The sequence below is a fragment of the Stegostoma tigrinum genome, chromosome 8 (genome assembly GCF_030684315.1).
Source record: "Stegostoma tigrinum isolate sSteTig4 chromosome 8, sSteTig4.hap1, whole genome shotgun sequence".
In the NCBI taxonomy this organism is placed as follows: Eukaryota; Metazoa; Chordata; class Chondrichthyes; order Orectolobiformes; family Stegostomatidae; genus Stegostoma; species Stegostoma tigrinum.
This window is the reverse complement of record NC_081361.1, coordinates 49827190-49842676: the sequence shown is the minus strand read 5'-3', so window position 1 is coordinate 49842676 and position 15487 is coordinate 49827190. Positions and strand designations below refer to the sequence as shown.

Below are 15487 nucleotides of genomic sequence, written 5' to 3'. Positions count from 1 at the left end.
TGCATGCACTCCCTGCATCAATGTACACACGACTACTGCTGTGCAATCTACAAGCTACATTGCAGAAATTCAAAGATCTTTCCAAACCCACATCCACTTCCACCTAGAACAAGGACAGCAGATACATGGGAACACTATCTTCAAGCCACTCACCATCCAATCTTGGAAATATATTGCTGCTCCTTCACTGTTATTGAGTCAAAATCCTGGCATTCCCTCCCCCTGAGAGCGCTGTGGGGTCAACCAACAGCATGTGGACTGTGGTGGTTCTAGAAGGCAGCTCACCATCGCCTGCTCAACGGCAACCAAGGACAGATAATAAATGCTGGTAAGCCAGCAACACCCACACGTGAAGAAGAAAAAAAATTGTAAGGTCAAAATTTACATCTGTGTCTTTAAGTCTGTTTTGTAGCCCATCTGAAAACTTTACAGCTCCACATTTTAATTGATTTCTGATGACAACAATGGTAGAAATTATGATTTTAAAATATATTATGGGTGTTATTACCAACTTTACCAAAATATAGGTCAAGATAGAAATATAAAAATTAGAACAACATGGAACAAATGGGCCCATCTGGTTTATCTTAAGTGTGTTGATAAAACTGGAATTAAATGAGTAAAAACAGAATCTGGAATTATTTTTATGAAGGTTCTCGGAAAAGCAAGCAAAACATTCTTTATAAAACAAAAGTGTTCACGGTCAGGGTGGCAACCGCAGGGGAAAATGGTATTCAGCTATCATTTGTCTGACATGAGGACCAGGGAAAACATTAGAAGTTCTTAAAAGGAAATGTACGCAAGTGATAAGATTCAACACGGATGTACATAAGGGAAGTCATGTGAGAATAAGTTTTTAATGAACTAAAAGATACAAATAAAGGAAATAATGTAATCCAGTTTTGTATTTTGGTAAAGCTTTTAACAATATTTCTGAAAATGTTGTCTGATAACTGGCAATCGTTACGACAACAGAAGATGCTGAGGACAGGCCGAATTGTGGCCGAGATACGAGAGGCAGGATTTGTGTACACAAAACTTTCTGCATGAAAGTTGTCTTGGAGATGGCCATGTTGAGATCACTATTGCAACATTCTAACCAAAGAATTGGAAAAGAATAAATGTAGCCTCATTTTAATTTTCAAGTTATATCACAACGGGATTGGTTAATACAGTGGAGAATGTACCAAACTCAAAAGGATGCAGGTTTGGGGAGTAAGCAGAAAATTAGCAAATGCCACTTCATGTAAATGTGTATGTGTTAAGGCATAAGAATGTAGGATACAGGACTACGCCATGTGGCCCTCCAAGTCTGTTCTACCATTCAATAAGGTCACGGTTGATCTGGTTGTAGTCTCACCTCCACTTACCTGTCTGCACACCATAACCCTTGATGTCTATGAAAAATTAATCTTGAATATATTTAATGATACAGCCTCCACTACCACTGGGGAAGAAAATTTGAGAGAAAAAGTATTCTCATCTCCACCTTAAAAGGAAGGTTTCTTATTCTTAAACTACATCTCTTCGTTTTAGTCTCCTGCACAAGGGGAAACATTCTCTTAGCATCCAACACATTTAGTGCCCTGAAGATCTTGCGTCTCAGTCTTCTAAACACCAATAGAAATAGGCCTAACTGTTCAACATTTCTTCCTTAGACAAACACTTCATCCCAGGAACTTGGCCAGTGAAATTTCTCGGAAACATTTACATCTTTTTCAAATAAAAAAAGGACAAGAACTGTAGATGGTACGCCAGATATGTTCTTACCAATGCCCTGCTGACCTGGAGCAAAACTTTGCTACTCATATTCTGTTCCCCCTGTAATAAATAACATTTGTCTTCCTAAGCATTTATCATGACTTTCAAACAACTTTGCTATTGGCAAATTGGCCTACTTATGTCTGCTTTATTTCTTGAATACAGGGTTTACATTTGTTATTTTCTAAACCATTAAAGAACAATCTAAGGAAATCTGGAAGATTATAAATCAATGGGCCTACTGTCTATGTTGCCATTTCTTCTAAACCTTCGATTGCAGACCATCTAATCCTGAGGACTTATCAGCCTTTAGGTCCAATTGTTTTCCTAGCACTTGTTCACTGGTGATGGTGATTGTTTTAAACTCATCCCTCCTTATCTCCATTTGGTTTTCAATTATCTTCTGAGACTTTTATTTCAGTCTCCCACTGTCAAACACAAAATACCTTGTTCAAAGCCTCTGCCATTTCTTTGTTTTCCATTATTAGTTCCCCATACTCTGTCTTTGGGAGGATCAACACTAGCTTTATTTATTCGTTTCCTTGTCAAATTCTTGCAAAAACTCAATATCTATTTTCATATTGTTATTTGTTTTTTTCCTCATCCTGTGCTTTTCATCTCAATTATCATTTTAGCCATTCTTTGTTCTGTCCAATCATCTTTGCGGATTTGAACAGTTTTTTTTCCCGGTTTACTACTATCCTTAACTTCCTTGTTTTACCACAGATGATGCATCCATCTCAAAAGAGCCTTACTTTCTTACAGGGATAGATCTTTGCTGAAAGTTGTGAAACGATCTCCTTAAAAGCCTGCCACTGAACTCTACTGACATTTTACCCTAGTTTCAGAGTTGACCTTAGCCAGCTCTACCTTTAGAACCAAAGCTCTCGCTTTTCAACCAGAACATGGAATTCCATCATGATATAATCAGAGATTTAAGAACAGGAAATAGGCATAATAATTGCAGAAAGGGAAAATAAATTGACCAATAAAGGGATCCAAACATCAGGGTGCATACAGACCCCGAATGTAATGTTGCACATTTCTCAAAGGAAGCAAATGTGAAGTTGTGCAGAGTAATAGAGTGCTTATTAAACATGCACAGAAAATGCTGGTAAAACACAGGGTCTGGCACTGTCCACGTTTTAAGTGCAATATGATGTCTTTAGAACCATAAGTGGTTGGAAAATGGTAGTTTTTATACAGGCAGAGGAGGAGCAGGTGGGTAAGAGTTGGTAAGGAAGCCCAGTGTAAAAGACAAAGGCGTTGCTAACTGTAGCAAAAAAGAAACAGATATAAAATGGTCATAAGCTTGTGGAATGGAGAAAATAGATCTTCTCTGATGAGACCAAAGTAAACAAGACAGCTGGGGGGGTGGGGATGCTGCATGTGAACAAAACAAAAAAATGGAAGCAAGGTGTCATGCAATCAGGCTCTGAAGCTGCAAAATTCAACATTCAGCTGTACAGGCTGTAAAAGTGTCTCAACACAAAACGAGGTGCTGTCTCTTGAACTGGTGTTGTGCTTCGGTGGAACACCGCAGCGTGTCAAGGACAGAAATATTAACATAACAGCAAGACAGCTTATCAAAGAAGACCAACCACCAGGACTGGGCGAGTGCAAATCAGAAGCCATGTAACATTTAGTCAAGAACATCTGAAAGGGAGGGTTGGCTCCATGCAGCTGAAGTACTGTCATTAGCTCCTTATTGCTAAGAAGGTGGGACTCAGAGGCTGACAGATGGGACAGAGAAACGATACAAGCAGTGACTGTCTACTCAAGTGGGTGGATCATGCCATTAATAAGATGCTAGGATGCAGACTTAAAAATCCAGTAGGCTGCAGTCTTGGAAGAAATAGTTGAGCAAATGAAAGGCAATTTGGAATTGGGACCATCTGATTGAGAGTGACTGTTCAATGGAATGCAGAGACAATATACTGTAAAGAGAGGAGGTGATTTTCCTTGTAAAGACAACAAGCATTTTAAAGGATTTTTGAGACTCAGTGATCACTGACATCTGGGTGAATTGCTGAGATAATTTATGGGACTCATTTTCTGGTGTCACAAACTGCATATTAAATTGTGGACATGATCAACCACAGTTTACCTATTTATTCACATTTACCTCCTGTTAGTTCTGGATGTTGAGTTTAAGATAGATAGCAATGGACTGCTTTGTTGACACAAATTTTTTTTTTGCTTAAAACTGTATAATTCTGTAAGTTATTTTTACTGAACTCCTGAAATTTCAAATACTTCACAAAAAAACTCATTTACTGGTCCCTAACTAGATCATAAGAAATTATAGATTTAACAGGGATCGTAAGAACGTGGACACAGATTGCTTCAGTATCTGAGGAGTTCACAACTGCCTTGAACAATCATCACCAAACATCAAAGTCACAGCAGCCCCATTTAAAAAAAGCATTTAAGCAGATTCACTGGGTGCTAGGCCATATCCAGTTGCTGTGAACTGTACGAGAGGTATTCACATTTATTTTGTTGTTTTCGTTGGCAGGTCCTATTCAGTAATGTAAAGGGACTGCTTTCAAAATCCTGGTTGCAGTGTAGTCTCACACCCCTGATCTAAGAGCACTTTCTGCAGAGAGGGGCAGGCAGACTGGAGGGTCTTGTGGGTTTGCTCTTGAACTGGCCAAGGTGACCATTAACACATCTAGACCACAGAGAAGGTTGTGGGACTGAACTGTCTTCCCTCTTTTGAGGCTATACCTGCACTCTGCTGTGCATGGAATAGAAGCATGTGTAGTCCACCTGCAAAGAATTTGCCTTCAACAATTCTCAGATGGGTGCCACAGGGGCTGGGGCATCATTACATCAGGATATAACATGTTAATTTTATTTTAACAGATATCCCTTTTAAGAAATGTTACAGAGGCTACCTAACCCATTTTGTTTAGTTTACATATTCTTTAAAAAGAACAAGAGGAATGGTATCATGAGGCAGTTGAAGATAGCTAGCCTATTACAGGATCCTGAGAAACTCCTGCAATAATATCCTGGGAATGGGGATACTGGCCTCAAATAATTACATGCATACTGAATAAATCAACACGTGAACTTGACAAATCAGATGGCCAAAGATTGCCTGAACAATAAGTTCATAAAGTGCTTTACAGACAGTTTCTCTGAGCAGCATGTTGTGCAGCCAACCAGGAAACTGGCTATTCTAAATTTAGTAAAATACAAATGAAACAGGATTGAGGGAGGGAAGAATGGATTTAAGACTAGCATTTTAATCTTTAATAAGGCTAGTTATGAGGGCATGAAGACAGATGGATTGTGAGAACTGTGTAATTAGATTCAGAGATAGGTCAGTACAGATACAACAGTTGACGCTTAAGAATACTCAGAAAACATACATTTCAGTGACTAAAGATTATTAAAGGGCTCAAGAAAACTGACTAGGAATATAACAGTTAAGATTAAAAGTTCCCACGTATTTGAAAATAAAGTGGTAAAGCTGAGCATTAGATCTCTAGAGAATGAGACTGGGGGCCTAACAAAGACAAACAAGGAAATGATGACTGATATTAACAAATAATTTGCATCTGCTTCCTCTTTAAAAGGGTACAAAGACTATCCAGAAATAATTCCGAATCAGGTGGTGAAAGGGCGAAAGGAACATAAGAGGATTACAACACCAAGAATAGGGTACTGAGAAAATTACTAGAAATAAAAGCCAACAAGTCCTAAGATGCTGGCAAACTTTACCTTAGGACTGAGGGTTTGTAGTTAAATGTGCACAGTATACAAAACAAGGTAAATGAGATTCTAGCACAGACTGAAATTGGCTGGTACAATACTGTGGGCATCACAGAGACTGTGCTGCAAGGGGGTAGGGACTAAACATCTGAGCATATGTACCCTGTCAAAATGACAGGCAGATGAGCAGAGGAGGCAAGGGTGCCTTATTATTAAGAAATGAAACTAAAAATTGACAAGCAATATAGGGTCAGATGCACAGAATTGGTGGGGGTAGAGTCAAGGAATCACAAAAGGGAAAAGAAAACTCACATCAAGGTCATGAAAAGCCTCCACAGCAGTAGTCAGGACGTGGGACAAAAAGATGAATCAGGAGATAGAAAAGGCATGTAAGAAGAGCACCATTGTAACAATAATGGGGGATTGGGAAATATCAGGTCGGTAATGGGTCCCAAGAAAAGGAATTTGGGAATGTTTGGTGCAGCTTGTGGTGTAGCCCAGTAAAGAACAGGCAACTTGGGATTTGGTAACGTGTAATGCGTTGATTTGATTTGATTAGATTAGATCAGGGAGATTAAGGTGAAGGAACCCCTTAGGGGACAGTGGCCATAGTGTGATGGAATTCAACTTGCAGTTTGAAAGAGAGGAGTTGAAATCAGATAGTTAGGAAAGGATGAGTAGCCATGGCTGACAAGGGAAATCAGGGACCACGTAAAAGCAAATAATGAAGACACTGGAAAACAGAGGATTAGGAAGGCTTTAAAAAGGACAATTAAAAAAACGCAATAAAGGTGGAGATAAAATATGAGGTTAAGCTAGCTAGTAATATAAAGGAAAATTGCGAGAGATTTTTTAAAAAGATGTGTAAAAGGTTACAGAGAGGCAAAAGTAGACATCGGATTGCTGGAAAACGAGGCTGTTGAAGTTGTAATGGGGAACAAAGAAATGGCAAAGCAACGAATAGATGCTTTGCATTATTCTTCACAGTGAAAGGCATCGGTAACATTCAAGAACTTAAAGAAAGTCAGGGCAGAGGTGACTGCAGTGGCCCTCACTAAGGAGGTGTTGAGGAAGCTGTGGGATCTGAGGATGGATAAATAATCCACACCCAATGGACTACACAAAGGTTCTGAAGGAAATAGCTGAGAAATTGATCCCCAGAGAACTGGAAAATGGCTAATGTAACATCTCTGATTAGCAAGTGAAGGAGGCAGAAATGGAAAATTATAGGCTCTTTATCCTCGCCTCAGATGTTGTTAACATTTTAGAACCCAGTCTTCAGAATGAGATTGCGGAGGTGTGAGCTAAAACAGGGCTGAGTCAGCAAGGCTTTGTTAAAAGAAAGTTGCACCTGAAAAATCTGTTAGAATACTTTGAGGAGGTAACAAGCCAGTGAGACAAAGAGAGCCAGTGAACATGACCCATTTGGTTTCCTGAAGTCCTTTGACATGGTGCTGCACTGGAGGCAGCTAAATAAGATAACAGCCCACGAGGTTAGGAGCATGGTACTGGCATGGATAGGGGGTACGGCTGACTGGTAAAGAGTGGGGTGAAGGGGCCTTTTTCAGGATGGCAGCTGATAACTATTGGAATTGCACAGGTGTCAGTGTTCGGACCACAATTATTCACGTCATACTTTAACAATCTGGACAAAGGAACTGACGGCATTGTCGCTAAGTTTGCAAATGACAAAAAGATAGTACGGGGCAACTAACGTTGGAGGAAGTGGAGAGGCTGCAGAAGGACATTGACTGGCAAGGAGAGTGGGGTAAAGATGTGACAGGTGGATTACATTTTAAGCATGCACCATATCAAAAGTTACTATGCATTTTAAAATCTCAAGGTGTGAGGGTGTCATAATAGGATAGATAAAGGATTAGTTAGCTAACAGAAAACATTAGGCCCAAACGGGTCATTTTCAGCTTGGCAAGATGCAATGAGTGAAGTGTCACAGGGATCAGTGCTGAGACTTTGACTACTTACAGCTTATCAGAATAACTTGGATGAAAGGACTGAATGTTTGGTTGCTAAATTTGCTGACTGCTACAAAACCTAGTTGTGTAAAGAACACAAACAGACTGCAAAAAGGCATCGACAGATCATGTAAGGAAGCAAAACACTGCAAGATATGCTGCAGGAAAATGTGAACTGCTTCACTTTAAGATGCAGACGATCAAGGAGAATGGAACATTGTTGCTTATGCAAGGACTATAAAAGAATATAGAAGAGTGTCTTGCAGCAGCTGTACAGCCATTAGTGACACCACATTTGAGTATACAGCAGTCTGGTCTCCTTATTTGAGAAAGAAAATAAATGCATAAGAAGCAGCTCAGAAAAGGCTCATTGAGCTGCTTCCTTGGATTGGGGAAGGTGGTGTATTTTATGAGAAAAACATTGGACAAGCTGGAACAATATCCAATGGGACTGAGAAGATTTAGGGATGCTTTTGCTGAAATACATAATATTTGAAGAGGTTTTACAGTGTGGATGTTCAAAGTATTCTTTCTCTAACTGCAACTAGAACGAAAGGAGTCTCCTATTTAAGATGGAGCTGGGGAGAATTTCTTTTCTCAGAAAGTGGTGTACTTTTGGAACTCTCTCCTCTGGACACAGTGGAGACAAAGTTTCTGAATATTTTTAAATAAAGAGCCAAAGGCTTTCTGAACGATTTGTTTCTTCAACAGTCACACAGTCCTCAGATTTGCAACCTTGTCAGGCTTTCTTTTAAATCTAATGCTATCCTTAACCTCCCCTTTTCGCTGCAGGGGTCTCACACACCCTAACCCTCCGGGCCTCCATACCCCAACTTCTTCCTTCACCTCAAATGTCTCACTCACTTGTACACTCACCCATTCGCCAGAGAAACCAACCCCAGCCGCACCTACCTACCCACAGTCCTCCCCAGGGACACCCAGTCACCTGTCTCAAGGGGCCCCTCAAGTTCCTGTGCTATGCGACCTTCTGATCCAGCCCTGGGTCCTCACACAAAAGGATCCATCCCATCCCATCCCATCCCCTCCCCTCCTCTCCGCCTTCGATCCCAAACCCCACTCCATATCATTAGAAAAAGTAATGCCCCTTCCAAAGGGCAATATCTTTCACGCTGCTTGACAAACTGAAGACAGACCTATTGAACACACAGCGTAAATGCGAAGCCCGGTCCTACCTTTAATACCCGCCATCTTCTCGCTGCTCCGAATCCTAACTCACTTCCGCCCCAACCTAGAGCCGACCAATCAGCGGAGCCAGCTGCCTTAAACCAATCAGGGCAGACGGAGTCCCAGCCCTTCAGCCAATCCACTTTGGCATCGCCGTACGGGTCGCCAATCAGCATCGCGCTCATAAAGGACTCGCCATTCAGTAAATAGTTCCGGCTTGCCATCCAATTACCTGCACGAACGGGCCTACAGGATCTTCCAATCATCGACCTCAGATTGTTGATTCTGACCAATTAGTGGCGCAGCTCTTACCCTCGCTGGATATATTTCATCTCCATCCAATCGCCTTCAGCCCTAGCGGAGAGGAACTGAAATTCAAATTTATGATTGGTCAACCACAGTTATAAAAAACGTTTTCCTGCCTTGAAAATGAAAAAGAGGTTTCAACTCTTGAAACGAGGAAAATAGGGATAAGAATGTAGAAAGATAAAGATCAATTAATAAAACATTTCGGGCACTGGAAATAGCTTTCTATTTAACTGTCAAAGACATGATTAATGATTTTGAAGATATCTATTGGATTTAATCTCTGCTGTTGGACATTGCACTAATTAATGCAATGGAGGAAAGAATGACATGTGTACAGACATTGCACTAATTAGTGCAATGTTTGTACACATGTCATTCTTTCCTCCATTGTAATAAATCACACTTGTTTCCTCATCAAAGCTATGCATTCTTTCCAAAACATCGTGCCGCAGAGTGGCTGCTTGGCCAAATAACGATGCTTAACTAGTGTTTTGAAAAGCTTTAACCTAATGGTGAACTTTATAACTTTAGTAAAGTAAAGGATTCAAAAGTGGCGTTGGTGACTTTCCTTTGACAGCTTTTGCAGGCTGATGGGTTTTTTTTTTAATTTACTAAGATTTATTACGCCAGATTTTTCAACTGATGGTAGGCGTGAAATGCAGCAGGGAAACTGCCCAGACATTTTTCTTGGCAATCTACGGAGATTTTAAAAATTTGCTCACTGTTACGTCTGATGCCCTGTACAATTATTAAGAATTTTAGACTGTTTTAAATGATTTTTTCAGAGATAAAAATCTGAGATATGAAATCATTTGTTGGAATTAAAGATTAATGGTCCACATATTATAACTTATAATAAACATTTTTTAAAAAATCAACTTGTCAATACACAAGTTGAGCACACATCTTCCTCTCAAAAGCTTATAGATTGTAGACAGTAAGGAGGGCATAATTCTTGAACTATTCTTTTGAAATTGTACAAATTACCTACAGATTAAAAGAGGAGGAGCTGATGACCCTTTCAATCAGTCTGGAGAGGAGACTTATGCTGCCAAGTGCATGTTCATTGTAACAGCTAATATCTTTTGTATAAACAGACAATGAGCTCCAAAACAGAAGCAGTAACGTCAAATCAACATTACACATAGATTGACATCACAACCTGTTTATTCATTAACCAGGATGAGGGCATCACTAGCTAGGTAACATTTATTGTACATCCCAAATTGCCCACAGGGCAAGTCAGAGTCAGCCACATTGTTGTGGGTCTGGAGTCACACGTAGGCCACCGCAGCTAAGAATGGCAGTTTCCTTCCTTAAGGGACATGAGTGAACCAGATGGGGTTTTCCTGACAATTGACAATAGATTCATGGTCATTAGAGTCTTAATTCCAGACATTTTATGGAATTCAACTTCCACCAGCTGTCATGCGGGATTCGAACCCAGGATGACATGTGGATCTCTCAACTAACAATCCAGAGATAAAACTACGAGGCTATCACCTCCCCATCTGCCTACTCTGCGTTCTTTCAGTGACGATTGCACGTGGGTTAATGCTCCCATCAAAATAGCATTAACGGAGCTCACGCAGCGTCCTGGCCGAGCACTCATATCCTGTGCAGACCACCTCTCCCTCCCAAAAGCCAACGTCCCCACCTGCTTCAAGAAGTTCACCAGCATCCCCATATCTAAGTAAGCATATGCCTTAATGATTACCACCAAGTAGCTCTGACCTCAATAATCAAGTGCTTTCACAGATTGGTCACAGCCACATCAACATCAACTGCAGTCTCCCAGTCTGCCTCAATCCCCAACAATTTGTCTACTGACATAACAGATCCCCAGTGGAAGCCATATCCCTAGCCCTGCGCTCATCCCTGGAACATCTTGACAAAGTACACCTACGTCAGACTCCCACCTCATTGACTGAAAGAACTACAGCTGCTGTAAATCAGAAACAAAAACCGAAGTTACTGGAAAAGCTCAGCAGGTTTGGCAGCACTTATGGGGACAAAAAAAAAAGAAAATGGCTGAGGAAGGGTCACTGGATCCAAAACATTAACTCTATTTTTTTTCTTCATAGATGCTGCCAGACCCGCTGGGCTTTTCCAGTAACTAGCCTCCTCATTAACGACTGTTCCACCTTCAAAACCATCTACTCCTAGACTGATCTCAAAACTCCATAATCTGTGTCTCTGTTCCACCCTCTGCAATTGGATCCTCAGTTTTAACAAACAGGCCATAGTTAGTGAGTGTAGGTTCACATAACACAACACTGGAATCCTGAGGTGGTGTCCTCAGCCCCCTACTGTACTCCCTGTACACCCACAGTGGTGCGAAATGCTAACTGAATGCCATCTACAAGTTCACGGATGATTCCACCATAGTGGGATGGATATCCAACAAACGACGAGTCAAAAATTGATGGGAGATAGAGGGCTAGGTGACATGATGCAATAAGAATAACCTCTCCCTTAATGTTGGCAAAACTAAAGAACTGACCATTGACTTCAGAAAGGAGGAGAACACAGCCCCATCTACATCAAACAGAACTGAGGTTGAGGGGATGTAGACCGTCAAGTTCCTCAGTGACAATAACCAATTTGTCCAGAACTTCCCATGTAGATGTGACAGTCAAGAAGGCACAACAACACTTCCTCCTCAGGCTGCCCAGGAAATTTGGCACATCTGTAAGGACCTCATCAACTTCTACAGATGCACCATTGAAAGCAAACTGTCCAGGTGCATAACTGCCTGGTATGGCAATGGCTTTGCCCAGGACCATAAGAATCTACAGAAGGTGGTGTGCACAGCCCAGACCATCACGGAAGGCAACTTCCTGTCCATGGACTTCATTTGCATAGCTCGCTGCCATGGCAAGGCTTCCAGCATCAAAGACCCATTGCATTCAGTAATGGCCTCTTACAGAAACCTGAGCACATACACCAGCAGGTTCAGGATCAGCTTCTTCCCAGCTGTTTAGACTGATTCACAGGCTCTCTAGTGTGAAACAATGCTGATCTTGCTAACGTTGATCTCACCTAGCACACACCCTGTGCAATGTAACCTGTATGCCTCGAAGTCTTTTTGATCCATGCATCCTTGCTTACTATGATCTCCCTATATTACTTATACTTCATGACGATAAAATCAAATCACACCAGAAGTGGGCTTGCCTAGAAGTGTCAGAGAGACAAGCATCACCCAACCAAAGGTTATGGCCTGAGTTTTAGCGAGAAAGAAAAATAGAAATTACTGAAACAGCTTTGGGAAATGTCCAGTAAACAAATTGATTTCCAAATGCTGAAAGGAAAAAAGGAGAATAATTCACAAGAGCTCAAAAGCACAGTAGTCAAAGTGCTGATGCATTTAGAACCATTATGACGCACAAGGCACTGATAGTATCTGCAAGTGGACAAGTGAGGTCTACACGTTCTGATCATTTCGAAAAACATCTGAAATAATGCCACCTGATTCATGGACCAGGGACGTTGATACTGAACAATTACAAGTCAGTGGTCAAATTTGGACTGCCGTTATATTTTTAGTGATTATCTACAGTCCAACGAACACGAACATTTTAAGTGAGACATTTATACTAGGTCTGGCTCTGCAATCAGCTGGAGTTAAACAACCATCCAAGAGACGTCCAAAGTACTGTCTACTAAGCTACTGACTCTGCTGCTTCTAAACTGAATCCTCAGGTAAGTATTGCTCGATGCTGTCTTTATATTTGTGTAAAACAGGTTTAATAGTGTTATAACATGAAATAGAATTTTAGTTCATTAAGACTGATTAGTGTGACTTTCTTTGGCTGGCTATTGTATAGGTCCTTGAATCGCTGGCATGTCCATTTCCCAACATTTTTCCACAATTAGGTGATATCCAAAGAAAAATAAATTCCTTAGTTATTATGGTGATGAAAAGTAGAAATCAATTTTGTCTGCACTACAAAAGTCAATATTCAGCAACACAAATTTGTCTTTATTTCATGTCAATTACAGCCAGTGTTATGTACAAGTTGGAATGAAGACAATAATCTACAAATTACAGACATTTTTAAATAGCTATTATTCAAATAACTGGATGTCAGATGTAGCAAACACAGACTACATCATTAACATAACATTCTCTCAACCTAACCCTCCCTTGCCTCCCCACCCTACCCCACAAGAGCAAACAAGTATTAGATCAAGGTTAACAGAATTGCTGTACTGTATATGCAGGCATAAAGATTACACTGTAAAGCTCTCGTATTTGGAAATGTTAATGACCTACATGATTCACACTCGTGAATGGACAATAAATAGTTTAACTTTTCTGTAGTGTCAGACTGCAGAGTAAAGAAAGATGTTAAAAATGGAATATTCAAATCATATCGTACATATGAACAAAATAACATCTTTTAAATAAAATATTGGGAAATAATTCTCAAGTTAACATCTTAATTTTCTATTAAACTAAACACAAGAAACTGTCTGAAGGAAACAGTTTATCTTCTACACAAAAGAGAGTGATCATAAAACAGCCCAATGTCCATTTGCAAACATTTTCCAAAAGACTGCTTGTTCAATACATCTTAGTCTTCGTTCACAGCCTCCAGTTTGAGGGTTGTTGATCTTCCAGAGAATCAGTGCCATTCTCCAATTCAGCAAAGTAAACCAGTGAAAGATTATTGGTCGCTTCAGCCTCTGTGCAGCAGTGGAAAAGATTTCATGACAATCTACAAGTACAACTATTGGTCCTGTATGATTTGCTTTTGTTCCTGTGATGCTGCACGTGTTCATACACTTGGCAATTGTTCACTATAGCATTATTGACTTGTGGCAAACAGCGTCACACCACCTTACTTCACAATGCAGCATATTGCAACAAATCTCGAGTGGCCCTCAAACCAGATGGTGACCGAAGTTGCTAGTGAGTAATACTGATTATTGGGAGATGATTTTATCAATGATATTGTAAAGCTTGTCATAAATGTTTATGTTTTGATGGAGACTCAATGATGTTACATTGTCCAGCAATTAGTAACAATCTTAATTAAACTGTCAACTTCAAATGAAAATATTGTACAGCTGTAATGTGACAAAAATCACAAAACATATTTCAGAACAGAATGAAGAGATATGCATAGAGATAAGATTTAGGCAGTGTACATTGCAATCATAATCACAAAGTAAAGGCCAAAGGTCACCTTTATCTCAAAAGATACTCATGTTTTCTTTACTGTTTTCAATATAATCTTACCAAAACCTCACGTGAAAGGGTAAACAGATAAATAAAACAAGAGTTCTTAAGTTGAGACTGCCATTTAAACAATTAAAGTGATAAATGAGTGCCTGCAAACAGGTTTACCGATGATAAACAATGTACATCAACATTAAAGCAAAAGAAAACACATTTAGCACAGGTACAGAGTCAACTGGAAATACAAGCAAGTAGTTCACATTAAATTAGTACAGAGGCTTTTGACCTTGACTTTCAAATTCTGACCAGGCATCATTCAATTCCATGAATATCATCTTGGCATATTGTTCATATGGCTGACCAGTGGCCTGTAGGGAAGAGTATATAAAATTATATAGAGAAAAAAAAAAAACTTATAACTGGGTAATCACTAGCAATACTCTGAATTTGTTTGCAACGAATTCAACACAAGATGAATAACTCATGCCAAGGGCGCCACATGAAATTAAAACAGGCAAAAAAGTGTAAACAATGAATTCAAATATTGTAAACAGAATATGGGATGAGAAAAGGGCATCATTGCTCAAATCAAGCCAGACCTTTTGATTAATAATTCCACTTTCTCCCTATTTTATCATGATGTCTGCTCAAATACTACATTAAAACTAAAATACATTTATTTCAGATCTCCACCATCCATAAAGTGCAGGAGAAGCTGAAAAGTTCTGGAACATCTGTTGACCAAAACAAAATTCAACATTGCAAACATAGTAGGACTTCTTCAGGACTCAAATACGGTCTACTCAAATCTGATGAGGCAATATTTCAATTTACATTTAGCACAACCACACCCCACAAGATAATACAGTATGACTTCACAATATTAACTTGTACTTGCATTTCCCTTACTTTAATGATAACAGCTGTATCATAATTCTTTGATGTATTTGGGAACATTTGAAAGATGTAAAGAGATGCTACGACAAACTTATGTTTCCATTGCATGCTTCATCACATCGGTGATTTCAAAGATTCACCATGCTGGACTTTTATTTATTATTCTTTCAATTTTGTGCCAAATACTTAAGTATCTGTATGTAGGAATGTTACAACTAAGATGATATCATAAGCGGTGACATGGCAAACTTTTCACTGCACTCGTTCGACAGTACGTGCCAACAAAGCTAAGTCAATTCATTTCTCGCAACACAGGAGGCTATTTAAGCCCATGTTGTCCATGCCAACTGTCCAGAGCTGCTTATTATTTCATGTACAATCCAATTACTCTTTGAATGCCTCAATTAAACCCACGTCCACCATACTCTCAGGTTGTGTATTTCAGATCCTA

At 39.8% G+C, this 15487-nt stretch overlaps 2 protein-coding genes across 11 annotated transcripts in view; both read right to left on the bottom strand.

Moving 5' to 3' along the window:
- The window catches only part of LOC125456565 (leptin receptor gene-related protein), a 28424-nt gene extending 19707 nt beyond the window's left edge, over positions 1-8717 (bottom strand). Inside the window, exon 1 of the mRNA XM_048539804.2 lies at positions 8651-8717. Coding sequence (XP_048395761.1) covers positions 8651-8666 — 16 coding nt within the window. The 5' untranslated portion in view covers positions 8667-8717. The remainder of the gene's footprint in view (positions 1-8650) is intronic.
- A 4192-nt stretch (positions 8718-12909) lies between these two features.
- The window catches only part of dnajc6 (DnaJ (Hsp40) homolog, subfamily C, member 6), a 188922-nt gene continuing 186344 nt past the window's right edge, over positions 12910-15487 (bottom strand). For all 10 annotated transcript variants that reach the window (XM_059647867.1, XM_048538746.2, XM_048538747.2 and 7 more), the window contains one exon: positions 12910-14507. In XM_059647867.1, the coding sequence (XP_059503850.1) occupies positions 14406-14507 (102 nt within the window). In that variant the 3' untranslated portion in view covers positions 12910-14405. The remainder of the gene's footprint in view (positions 14508-15487) is intronic.